Genomic DNA, 12875 nt, shown 5'->3' on the forward strand with positions numbered 1-12875 from the left:
TGAGAGTGAGTGAGAGAGAGAGAGAGAGAGAGAGAGAGAGAGAGAGAGAGAGACAGAGTGGCCATTGACAATGAGAGTGTGTTTTTATTGCATGTGGGTATGTATGAGGCAATGGATGTAAAGATGATACAGAGCAAAACATGAAGGTTTTTGCATGTATGCACATTTATAGAGAACGAAAGAGAGATAGAAGAAAATTACTGTCGTCCAGTAACACAAGTTTTAATTACTGGGATTGTGAGCTTTAATCTGATCAGACATGCTGGACTAACCCTGGACACGCTGACAGGAGGAACACTCTAGAAACCATGGCAGGTGAGTTCACGCAACAGAAATATACTCAAAAATAAAAAAAAGATAATCTCTGTTTTACTGGTCTACTTAACATCAAAAATAATCACTAGCATAACAAACTGTTTTTTTCTTCAGGTTTTTGTCAGCTGAACCCCTTAGATGTAAAATATTTAAAGTCCTCTATGACATTTCAAGTTAATATTTTGATTTAGTGACACATTTGCATGTTCATGGTTCACTTGGTTGGTTAATGGTCACATGACATTTAAAATACTGTAAACAGATAAGTTACATTTAAGGGTGTTTACACTTTTTACAAGAACCAACTAACACTACAAGTTACAATAAAAATATTTGTTCTAAACTCTTTAATTTCAAATATTCCATTTTTAACATCTTTGAGCTTTTATTTTGGCAGAATATTGGTGAAATGCTGTAAACTTCTGTCCACAAAAAAGCTGTCAACTATGCGAATGTGGATGTAAATAAAGTGAACATAGCACACATGATGTATCCAAAATGCACATTAAACTCACAGCGCTTTCACAGACAGAGTTGGTGAGAATCAGCATTTACTATGAACCAAACTGCTCTGAAAACAGGATATTATCAGCTGCATGTGTGTAAATGAAGTGCTGCTCGTCACTCTGAAACACAGTGCAACACAACACAAACTTTGATTAACAATCACGATATGATAAGACCTATATCTGTTTCACTTTTATTTTGATAAACGTGTGCAGCCTCATTTGTTTATTTTAATGTTACTTTCGATTTAAGAAATTACTAGCTTTTCATCAACTCACCAATTCATTATCAATTCACTAAAAACAACATTAGTTCAAATTTTCTACATGCATTATTTATTTATTTATTTGCATTTTTTTATTCAAATTAATTTGTTAAATATTTTTTTTATCAACTTCCATCAACCCCATACCCCAAATCTATCCTATAATTTAAAAAGGCAAACACATTTTATTTTACAAAAAAAAAAAATATATATATATATAATAATAATAAATAATACAATTTAGAAAAATGTTGCAACAAAATACATAATATATGAAATAAAAAAATATAAGCTAAAATATAGTAGAAAGTAGAAGTCAGACAGCACGTGCACTTTAGTAAATGTGAAAAGTAGTGTTATGACCCTCTTCTTTAATCAGCCATGGTATTTTTAGGGTGTTTTTTTTTTTTTAGGTGAAATTTAAGTAATTGTTATATATCAAATTGTACTAGAGAATCTGTGGATTAACATAATACTAGCTGTTATACGAAAGAATAGTTCTGAATCTGAATGTGTGTAATCTGACTGGAAAACATACAATTTGAAGGTAAAACATCACCTCATGTGTGTGTACACACACACACACACACACACACACACAAAAACACACAAATATTCAATATGGCCCTGTTCTCAAGTCTGACGTTTGTGTCCTTAATTTAGCAGCCCTTCAGGTCAGTGAACAAATTCACATCAAACACTGCACAAATGTTATTTCTGTATAAGAAGGGAAGAAAAATAATGATAAAAATAATAAAAAAAATGCTTGCTGGTTCTCATCAAACAGTGAGATTTTACGACTAGGGTTGGAGCTTTAAAAACATTCTATTTTAGTAAAATCCACAAGGGTGAATATTACATTAATATTATGTAATATTAATATTATGTGCCCATAATAAAGTACTTAGCTTCAAGTTGCTCTAGAGTAGGGATGTAACGATTACCGGTTTGACGATAAATCATGATAAAATTCCTGACAGTTAGTATTACTGTTTCATCTTTTAATTATCAATAAAACCATATTAGATTACCGTGATTTGAACAACTCACGATAAATAAATACTGTCCAGCATAAAGCAGTTTTAAGTAATGCAGCATGCAGAGTAGTTTCATTTTGAGTGAAAACAGGGCGTAAAGCTGGGAGGTTTTAAAAGAGTGCTAAGGGAATTTTACAAATGAATATATGAATTAATTAATTATATGAATGTACCTCTGAAGGTTCTGACTGTCTTCAGAAACAATTCGATGGCATTTTGTTTTCATCTTCGCTCCATGTAATACCTAATAAAGTAGTGTTTTTAATCGCAGTGCTGCTTTGTCCACGGAGGTTACGGGAAACAGCTTTTCCATAAGCGCCACCTGCTGTCAGCGAGTGGATTTACAGAGACCTATATTTACATTCAGCCTGTGTGCAGTTTCTGTCTGGCCAAAAACGGACCGAATTTGCATGCCCTGCTGTAAACTTTGACCGGTTGATGAAAAACAAGCTTATGTGGATTCTACACATTTAAACAATTCAGATAAGTTATCTAGAATTATTTATGGAGCAGATAAAATACATATATTCATGTATTAATCAATTATCATTTTGACATATTTTTTCTTTATTTAAAGGCTGAAATATGAGGTTTACCTTTTTATGAAACTTTTTCAAAGCTTTATTTGAACATTTACATTAGATACTACTGTTACATCCCTACTCTAGAGTGATTGGCATTGTAGTAAGTGTCCAGTAAATCACTTTGTAAATGCAACACCTAAAAGCCAGATATTTATTTTACAGTCCAATCATTTTCCCACACTGAATCCATTTGACCTCTCCATAACCCTTCGACACTAAATATATGTGACCCTGGAGCACAAAACCAGTCTTAAGTTGCACGGGTATATTTGTAGCAATAGCCAAAAATACATGGTATGGGTTTTCAAAAACAGCCATTTTTTAAATTCCATCACTGAAAACTGATGTAGAAAGGAGAAAGATGCAAAAGAAGGCAACTGGGTGGCTCAAGCCTGATTTTCAAATAGTTGTATCTCGGCCAAATAGTGTCTGATCCTAATAAACCATACATCAATGGAAAGCTTATTTATTATTTCGAAAAATTGACACTTAAGACTGGTTTTGTGGTCCAGGGTCACATATAGTGTTTACAGGTATATTTTATTTTTAATAAAATGACTATATATATATATATATATATATATATATCATGTAAATATAATTTAGTTGTTATGTAAATTCGTCCCATGGCATAATTTCTTAATTGAGTGTGTGTCCTTAATATTTAAATTCTAATTCTGCAAGACCAAATCAGAGTGGTGTTTTGTTCTTGAATGGTTTAATGTGTATGAAGAATTGGTCGATGATTCAGTGACACATTCATAAAGACATTAGCTGCAATTCCATTACCCTTTAAATTGCGCAAACTGAAATTACAAATTGAAAATATGCCCAATTTAAACCCATCAATTTTGCAAAAACTCCCATATAGCACAGGTTTTTTTTTGTTGTTGTTTTTTTAGCATTTACAGGTCACACGGCACATGTAAAAGTCACATGATCATTATTTTGATGTACTTTTACCACCAAGAAACACCTTATATGTGGCCCCTCTTAAGTATAAAGGGCTTTCCTTGCCATTAATGTTTGTATAACCGCTTATTTACACTGCACATATCTACGGTGCATAACGGCTCTGACACAGCCACCGGAGCTGATCGCGGCCACTCTAGTCAATGCTTGGTGTTTATACAAGAAGCATCCCAGAAGAGGCTCTCCATCTCCTACATCTCCTTCAATGAAAAATAATGGCTAGTGCGGTGACTGTGATATATGTAAATCTAACAACATACAACATCGCCCCGACTTATGGCAAGAGGAAAAAATTACATTTTTAGTTGCATAACATCGGTTAATGGAAACACCGTCATAGGTTTTTTTTTTTTTTTTTTTTTTTTTTTATTTTATAAAATGAATAAAAAAAATATTATTATATTATGTTAATTATATAATAATATATAATATTGTGCTTTATATAATAATAATATAATATAACAAAATTTCTTCCCTATCTTCCCATGATACCATTTACTTTACTTTACTTTACTTTACTTTACTTTACTTTAATTTACTTTACTTTTATCTTATTTTTTTTATTTTATTTTTTTCACGCCCCTTCATTTAAGAAAAAAATATATTTTGGCATATCTTCTTTATGAATCTGTTTAGTCTTCTATTTAGTCTTGCTGATCCATTCTTTTGTTGAGCGATGTTGCCACTGTTTTGCATGCAGTATATTTTCTCTAAACAGTGAAAGTCGTTACTGACTGTAATTTAATCAAGTTGTTCTGTGTTACTATGCACAGTTGGTGCTTGAGAGCCCTCATTCTTGTTTTATGTCTAAAATGTCGCAAAAGATTTGCGCAAATCTGTAATGGAAACACAGCTAGCAACTTGCTTTGTCCATGAAGGAATTGGCCAGTTTAAACCCCAATTAAAACTTGTCGCCACCACTGGCAGTTTCATAAATATAATTATAATAATGCAAAATTATAATTTAAATTCTTCCAACATTTCTATGTTTCAAATTTTCTATTGATATTAAAACATTAACCTTATTACAATTGTAATTCCAGCATAAATGCATTCACTTCACCTCATTCCAACAGTCTGTGCCTTATACATCTAAATGCCACGTCAGATGAAGCGTCTGTGTCACCCCTGTAGTGCAAAGTAATTAAAAGATACACATGCCCCCCAAAATGTCTGCGTAAGGCCTTGGCCAAAAATAAATAAATAAATAAACATTAAAAAAATTGTTTTCCTCAAGGCTCTCGGAATAATAGGCCAATGGCCACCCAACAACACATTATTTGAAAACATCCAATCACATCCAATGGAGCAATCTCCATAATAAATAGCTAGTTGGACCAGTGCTAATTGTGTGTGGGATCTAGGAAAAAGCAGAGTCAAACTGGGAAATGTGCTGGTTGAAATGGAACCACCCTGCAAATAAAGGGGAACTACCCCTTCTGACAAGTTATGACCAGCTGCTGTAGCCATAACATAGACTTTGAGCCTAGATATAGATAGATCTGTTTTCAAACACTCTTAATGAAAGTGCAGGAAATGCCCTGGAAAGCAAACCAGGTTCTTCTTCTGAGAAGAACATCTCATGGTGCAAAAAAACACCATCTAAGACTGTAAAACCACCAGGTTCTGCGCATGCACATTTAAGGTGATTATGGAGGGATTATCCATTGTGAACCATTCAGGAGCTACACAATGAGCTTCTACTTCTCCGGCTGCAGGTGCCAAACCATCACACAAGCCTGAATGAGGTTGTCCCACCTGACAAGAATCTTCCAAGAAGGTGTGTTCAATAGGGTTACCAAGTCTGAAACCCACAGCAGATTGGTCCACATCTGCACAATCAATAAATCAGATTCCTTGTTCTTCACTTTGTGCAACACTTGGTTCAGCAATTGACCTATCGGTAAGCCCCTCCCCTCGAATGCAGATGAGCCAATGGCAAGTATCAGTTGCACGGGGAGCGGAACTCCCCGAGCGGAACCCATCTTTAGGTTTCAGCGCCATAGAAAAACATTGGAAGATCCGAAGCTTTCATCAGTTTGATGGTGTTTATGCTACAAAAATGGAAAAACAATATGCCTGGGGTACTTGTAACTGATTCCAGGTATCCCTAGCGGAGAGGCAATGGAATTTATTGTATTACATTTCCTGAACCCAAACAAAACAGAGCAAAATGATTGTAAGCATTCAACTCTAACATTAATCCCAATGAAGATGTAAACGTTTATTTTCTGGCTGTCATACTCTCATTAAATTACAGTTTTCATCTGCTCAAGCAGAACATTAATGCCATCTTGTGCTTCAGCAAGGTATCTCTGGCTAAAACTAGCTAAAGGTGAAGTTAGTGAATCCATAGTCCATGTACAAACCTAAATAGCAAACTGTTCTCACGTCATGTAACAGTTACAGTGTAGGTCAAAAACACATAAACGAAGGTCTACATTTCAGTGCCTCTCCATATTAAACTGATTAAATGTAAATTAATTTAATCATACCCTAAATGAACAGTGTCGATCCTGCATGTTGTCATCCATGATCGTGACAGACGTAACATGAGGCCTCTCCTGTTTGCATTGTGATCTGTAAACCCTGCTTCCAAATTAAACAAGTTACCCACCATATTTATTTTAAAATCTTTTATATATCCCTCCATGGCATATTTAATTCCCACTTGAATGGTGGCCCTTCTGTGTCCAAAATTGTTCAAAAACATAGTGGGTCAAGGTTTTCACACTGACAGCTGTCAATGTAAGACAGTGAGCAGCTCTCTTTGTTTGTCCGAGGGAGCAACAGTAACTAAGGGGGATGGGGCTATACATTCCCAGGGGAGATTAAGCCCACTTCCAAAAGCCTCAGCACCATCTGAAAATGAAAACTCCATTCCATGATACATGACACGGTGATGAGAAGAAATTTGAACACTGCTTACATCCTTCAAGTCTACTGGCAGAAACCAGTCCATCTTAACATTCTTGACTGGAACTACCTTAGTTTCCATTTCAAGGTGCTGAGGTTTTGAAAAGGATGCAAATCGTTACCTGTTTCCCTATCTGAAAATAATGGCTATAAACGACACCAATCATATCTCCATTTCCTGTAGCAGTTTGCAGCGTGCTTTCACCTTCCCCAGCTCCACCTATATATATATATATATATATATATATATATATATATATATATATATATATATATATATATATATATATATATATATATATATATATATATATATATATATATATATATATATATATATATATATATATATATATATATATATATATATATATATATATATATATATATATATATATATATATATATATATATATATATATATGCTATGGGTAATTTCATGTTTGTTATATTTGCATGTCTGTGGATGTATTGGCTGTATGAAGTCTCTGTACTTGCTCTGCACTGTACCACTGTAGCAGATCTATTCCACCAAGACCAAATACATTAACACTGCCATGTCCATTAACATGTCAATCTCTCCCAGAGTTGTCATGACAGAAATAAACTCTTTATTTCACCCTCCAAAGTGCACAATATTTTTTTGCATAGAAAAATGTCAAATCACTATAAACCTGCTAATCTGGTTATATCCCTGAAAATTATGCTGTAATCACTTCCAGGATTATACCTTCTGCAAAATAACATGTATTAATACCAGAAAGCTACTGCTCTGCAAAGGTTAAACATTTTTAACCTAATATCCAAAAATTCTTATAGTCTAAAGCTGTTTTCCATTTTAAACTCTGTATTGAACCCTCTCATAGCAGCTAGCCCTGATCCAAATTTGTAGTTAGTGAGTAGATGAATTGGTAGTTCTAGTGAGCAGTTTTGTAGCTTTTTGTAAACAAAATCACTGGCATTAAAGTACAAATTGCACCTGTTTCAAGTCATTTCATATTTTTCAACCACCTTTTCCATTTTTTTTTTAATTCAGCCTCTATCTCTTTGAGCTGTTAGATGTATTTTTTCTTCTCTTGATGCTATTCCTACTAAGTTGTTTAGAGATGTACAGAACTAAGCTGTTGGTGTTGATGCTATGGGGACGCCATCATTTATAGGCAGAAGGCAGTCCATGATGTCACACACAGAGTGCCCGTGAGTATAAATAGGTGCCTGAATTATACGTCATTAGCTGTTTTGTCTGAAAAAGACACACAGGCAAGCCTAAGGCATGGCAGCATCTCATTCCCCTTCTCAGTGAACCTGGCAAAGTCAGCTACAGCTTCAGGAGATAATCTCTGCCCCTGTTCCAAATCTCTTAGCAGGTCAGTCTAATGCACCTGCAAAACAGCCATTGTGTGCAGGGTACAACCAACCTGACCTGCTGCCACATATGCCTTGCCAATTATCCGTGATGTGATTGACCAGGCATACAAGGCAGTGGGTCAGGCTTAAGCCTGGTTTATACTCGCCGCATCCGCATGAGCGCAAAGGTGTGCGCGGTGAAAATGGCGTCATCCTGGAGTTGGCAGCCATGCGCGTTGAGTGCACGAGACCCTATTTCACGTGCCGGTGTGCATGATGTAGTGGACAGCACATTCCAGGGCCCCTCTCTGACCACAATAGTGGACAAAGGTTTGCTACATTTTGATTGGATCTTGGTGGACTAACATAAGTAAACTGTCCAGCACCATCAGATAAAGATGCTAGGACAGCAGCCAGACACCTCTTGAGAGGGAAAGAAGACAGACCTCTGGTACCAAGCCCGGGAAGAAGGACAGGACTTCTCATTGGTCAAAACGCAGTTTCTGCTCTTCACCCACCAACAGACTGATTCTTGGTTTTTTTATTCTTGGTAAAGGTTTTGGCCTGTGACCGTCATAAAAATTCCTTAGGACCTCTGTTTGCAGCAGCAGTGGGTGAAACAAAAAGAGATCACAAAGTTCCATCCAAATCCATTTATAACTATGTTCTCAAACCTTAAACTGATGCAAACTACAACACACACATCTCATACTTATTCAGAGAAATAAGTATTCTCAGTGGCAGCGACGTGTAGTGCAACATCTTACACAAACTCAGCTGTTAATGGACAAATTAATGCATGCATGACAGTTCAGTCTTCTCCCATTATGTTTGGACATAATGTGTTCATAACATTGCCAAAGGTATTCTGGTTGTGGTTTGGTAAGTGAATAATGCATTGGTAACGCTTCAGTGACACTTTTCTAAATGTGTGTTTGGACTATGCAAATAAGTTCGACAGGAGGAAAGAAGGGTGGGCCACACCGTGTCCCCCCACTCTGATGGAAATGGAGAAGTGCCAGATTGCAATCTCCTCCTCATCGGAAAGAGATAAAGGTACCTTCCCAAAAGACACTCCTTGTTCTGAGTCTGAGTCCTGTCAGGGAAAAGACACTAACAGAGCAAGATCTGAGTCTCCGGCCTTCAAGGGTGAGACACTAACAGATAAACCAGTACTGAGTCTGTGTCCCGGAAGGGAGAGACAATAACAGCTACAAGTTCGGAGTCTCAGTCCTGTCAAGGAAGGGACTGTAACAGATACCTCGGTTCTGAGTCCGAGTACTGCAATGGAAAAGACTTTAACAGAAACACTGTTCTGAGTCTGAGTCCTGTCAGGGAAAATACACTAACAGAGCAAGATCTGAGTCTCCGGCCTGCAAGGGTGAGACACTAACAGATAAACCAGTACTGAGTCTGTGCCCCGAAAGGGAGAGACAATAACAGCTACAAGTTAGGAGTCTCAGTCCTGTCAAGGAAGGGACTGTAACAGATGCCTCGGTTCTGAGTCCGAGTACTGCAATGGAAAAGACTTTAACAGAAACACTGTTCTGAGTCTGAGTCCTGTCAGGGAAAATACACTAACAGAGCAAGATCTGAGTCTCCGGCCTGCAAGGTTGAGACACTAACAGATAAACCTCGGTACTGAGTCTGAGTCCCGTGAGGGAAGAGGCAATAATAGCTACATTGTTCTGAGTCTGAGTCCCGAAAGGGAGAAACACTAACAGAAACACTGAAGTTCTCCGGTGCGTCCAGTGAGACAATAGCAGATCAACCTACGTTCTGAGTCTCCAGCCTGTTACAGGGAAGGCAGCAACAGAAACAACTGTTCTGAGTCCCCTGTCTGCAAGGGTGAGACAAGAGCAGATCAACCTCCGTTCTGAGTCTGAGTCCTGTCAAGGAAAGGACTGCAACAGATCACCAACGTTCTGAGCCTCAGGCCCATGAGGGAAGAGGCAATAACAGATACCAAGTCCTGAGTCTCCAGCTTCGAGGCAGCAACAGATACGATCACGTTCTGAGCCTCCAGCCTGCGAGGAAAGAGATCATCTACATTCAGACAACAACAGATGCAGCACATCCTGAGTCTCCATCCTAGAGAGACGAAGCGGATCGACAAAATTCGGAGTCTAGCCCAGAGAGGCAGAAGACACACAGACATCTGCAACAAAATTAAGCTCCGGCGAGCAAACCTTCACTCCAAGGTACCTTTGCTTGCGTGTTCCAGGCTAATAACCTTCTGCACCTACTCCAGGGCCACATCTGCGTGTTCCAGATTTTAGGACCCTTTGGTGCTCCAGGAGATCAGCATCCTCCAGCACTTCGCGTTCAAGGCTGTCAAAACGGATTCCTGCTCCTTTCCCCACTGCATTGCTACCAGCACAACCAGTGGATGAAGTCACCGCTACCGGACTGCTCACTCGACCACACAGAACGTAAATATCACTAATCCAAACCTCTTCCAGAGACCTTGACATTGTTAGATATTATCAGTATATGATTTTTCTAATTTACATTAGATATTATATAGCTGATTGCAGTTTATAGCAAATCTTTCATGTATTTGTTTGATGCATAATATGGTTCTTCACCTTATTTATTTCAGAATAGCAACAGTTTATCTTTCCAGATAACGTAGCTCTGACATTGCAACACCCAACATAATCACTTGCATTTTATGCATCTTATGCACTTTATTCCTATTTCATTTAAGGTATTCATTTATTAGTTGTTGATTACTCCTGTCTATCTTTTGTTAATAAAATCTATTTTATTACACTTGTGTCTTCCTTGTGTTGATGATACAGAAATAGGTTTTACAAGTTAGAGATCCCACCAATCTTTTATAGATTACTCATAACCACACCTTAATTGACACGTGATCCAAATATCATATCGTCATTGGTGACGCGAGTACCCATCACTACACTATTTCGCCTCCCTAGGTTGGCGAAAGCAAAATTCACTACAATGGCATTTTCCCAGGGTATTAACTTTCCACGTGGCTACGCTTCTGAAGCGTAGGTTTCATAGGTTTTTCAAGGATTTTTATTTTTATTGTATTTAAAATAGAATTAATTTAGATAAAATTTTACACTAATTACTTAATGTCATTCTGTATATATTGTTTGATGAGAAATTTAGTGTTTTTTTTTTTTTGGTGGTGTTCTAGTGTACCATTATCAGTCTTCGTAAAGATACATGATCACTACTCTAAACTGACCGTGACAGACAGTAATTTTGTCTCTATACATAAAGATACATTTGCATAGATGGACAAACTTAATCGACTGGTTTTGTAAATGATGCAAAATTAGCTATTTGTTCTCACCGCTGTCCCCTGAGTTTCAGAGGGCAATTACTCCAAGTTTCTCCCTGTTGTTTCAAAGAATAGTACAATGGCGAGCGTGACAAGTATAAACACCTCGTGTCTTTGGGGAGGTGCACGTGCAGTCAGCGGAGGCTCACGCTGCGGAGCCTGGCAAAAGTGTAAACAAAGATTTAGATGGCAAGACTGGAGCCCTCAAAGAGGATGCCTCACTCTGCAAAAGCTATTCTTCACATATCCTCGCTCATACAATCATTCCACATTTGCATAATTGTAATGTGAGAAAGGAAAAATGTGGTCCGGGAAGAACAATCATGGCCATGGATTAGGCTATTACATCCAATAATTCCCCACATACGGGGCTGAGAGAAGGAGAGGGCCACTGATCACTGTATCCTTCTAAATAAATTACAAATTATCTAGGATAGCATCCACAATGCTGTACTAGACTGGATTCTGTTAAGATTCTTTCTTGGTAGGAACTTTTGCAAATTAGATTGTTCCCCTTCAGAAACTCGAGCTGCGTCGAAACGCTACGGGAACGCCTCCAGCGTGACCACGCTCTGAATCCAGCGTGACCCGACTGTGCTCGTGGGTTTCGCATATGGATCCAGTGGAGGGAATGTAGACGGGCGAGTCCCTATCTTCTTCCTTAACCACCAGATCCAGCGCCCGCTCTCGGGGTTCGGAAGCCCGCGCTGCGGTTCTTTCACCCCGGTGAGAGGGCTCGACGCTCCACCTGTCCTCCTCCGAGGAGGTTGACGAGGGCGTCTATGAGATCGCCAGTTGCACAAACACCATTTACACAAGCATATTATGCCTAATATTATGAGCAGCTTTACTGTGGAGCGGAGCTGTTTTACAGTTGCACAAGCATTAGGTCAATACTTTTATAAAAAAAAAGACTCGCGCAGTCAGCTCTCGGAAATAAGGGGCTGATTGTGCTTCTCCCCGCTGAACGCTCTGCTCCCGCCAGGCACGCTCCGAGGAGTGTGTCCGTGCTTGCGAGCTCGCGGTTCGAGCTCGATGCTGTGGCTATTTTTCTCCGAGGAGATTGATATTGTTTGTGTGACCAAGTGGCTCGCGCGGTGCCGAGGCAACGCGTGTATTACATCATTTTCAGTTTTTGATGTGAATCTTACCACACCAGACCGTGTTTACTCGTTTGGTTGTTTGGCTGCATTTAATTCTGAGGAATTAAATTAAGTATTTACCAAGTGGCTCGCGCGCTGCCGAGGCAACGCGTGTATTACATCATTTTCAGTTTTTGATGTGAATCTTACCACACTAGACCGTGTTTACTCGTTTGGCTGTTTGGCTGCATTTAATTCTGAGAAATTAAATTAAGTATTTATCTGACTATGAGAAGTATATCATTTTCAATTTGTGAAATGAATCTTATCACACCAGACAGTGTTTACTCGTTTGGTTGTTTGGCTGCATTTAATTCTGAGAAATTAATTTAAGCATTTATCTGACTATGAGAAGTTCGATATATCATTTTCAATTTGTGAAATGAATCTTATCACACCAGACCGTGTTTACTCGTTTGGTTGTTTGGCTGCATTTAATTCTGAGGAATTAAATTAAGTATTTATCTGACTATG

The 12875-nt window shown here is 38.0% G+C and overlaps 2 protein-coding genes across 2 annotated transcripts in view; one reads left to right on the forward strand and one right to left on the reverse strand.

Annotated features, from left to right (window-relative positions):
- Positions 1 to 12875, reverse strand: part of cacna2d3a (calcium channel, voltage-dependent, alpha 2/delta subunit 3a) — a 192817-nt gene that overhangs the window by 31803 nt on the left and 148139 nt on the right. The window lies entirely within an intron of this gene.
- LOC107693601 (leucine-rich repeat and transmembrane domain-containing protein 1-like) overlaps positions 20 to 12875 on the forward strand; it is an 18298-nt gene continuing 5442 nt past the window's right edge. The window contains exon 1 of the mRNA XM_016493051.1: positions 20 to 315. Coding sequence (XP_016348537.1) covers positions 309 to 315 — 7 coding nt within the window. The 5' untranslated portion in view covers positions 20 to 308. The remainder of the gene's footprint in view (positions 316 to 12875) is intronic.

Source organism: Sinocyclocheilus anshuiensis, unplaced genomic scaffold, assembly GCF_001515605.1.
Source record: "Sinocyclocheilus anshuiensis isolate Anshui unplaced genomic scaffold, SAMN03320099.WGS_v1.1 scaffold1894, whole genome shotgun sequence".
Lineage (NCBI taxonomy): Eukaryota > Metazoa > Chordata > Actinopteri > Cypriniformes > Cyprinidae > Sinocyclocheilus > Sinocyclocheilus anshuiensis.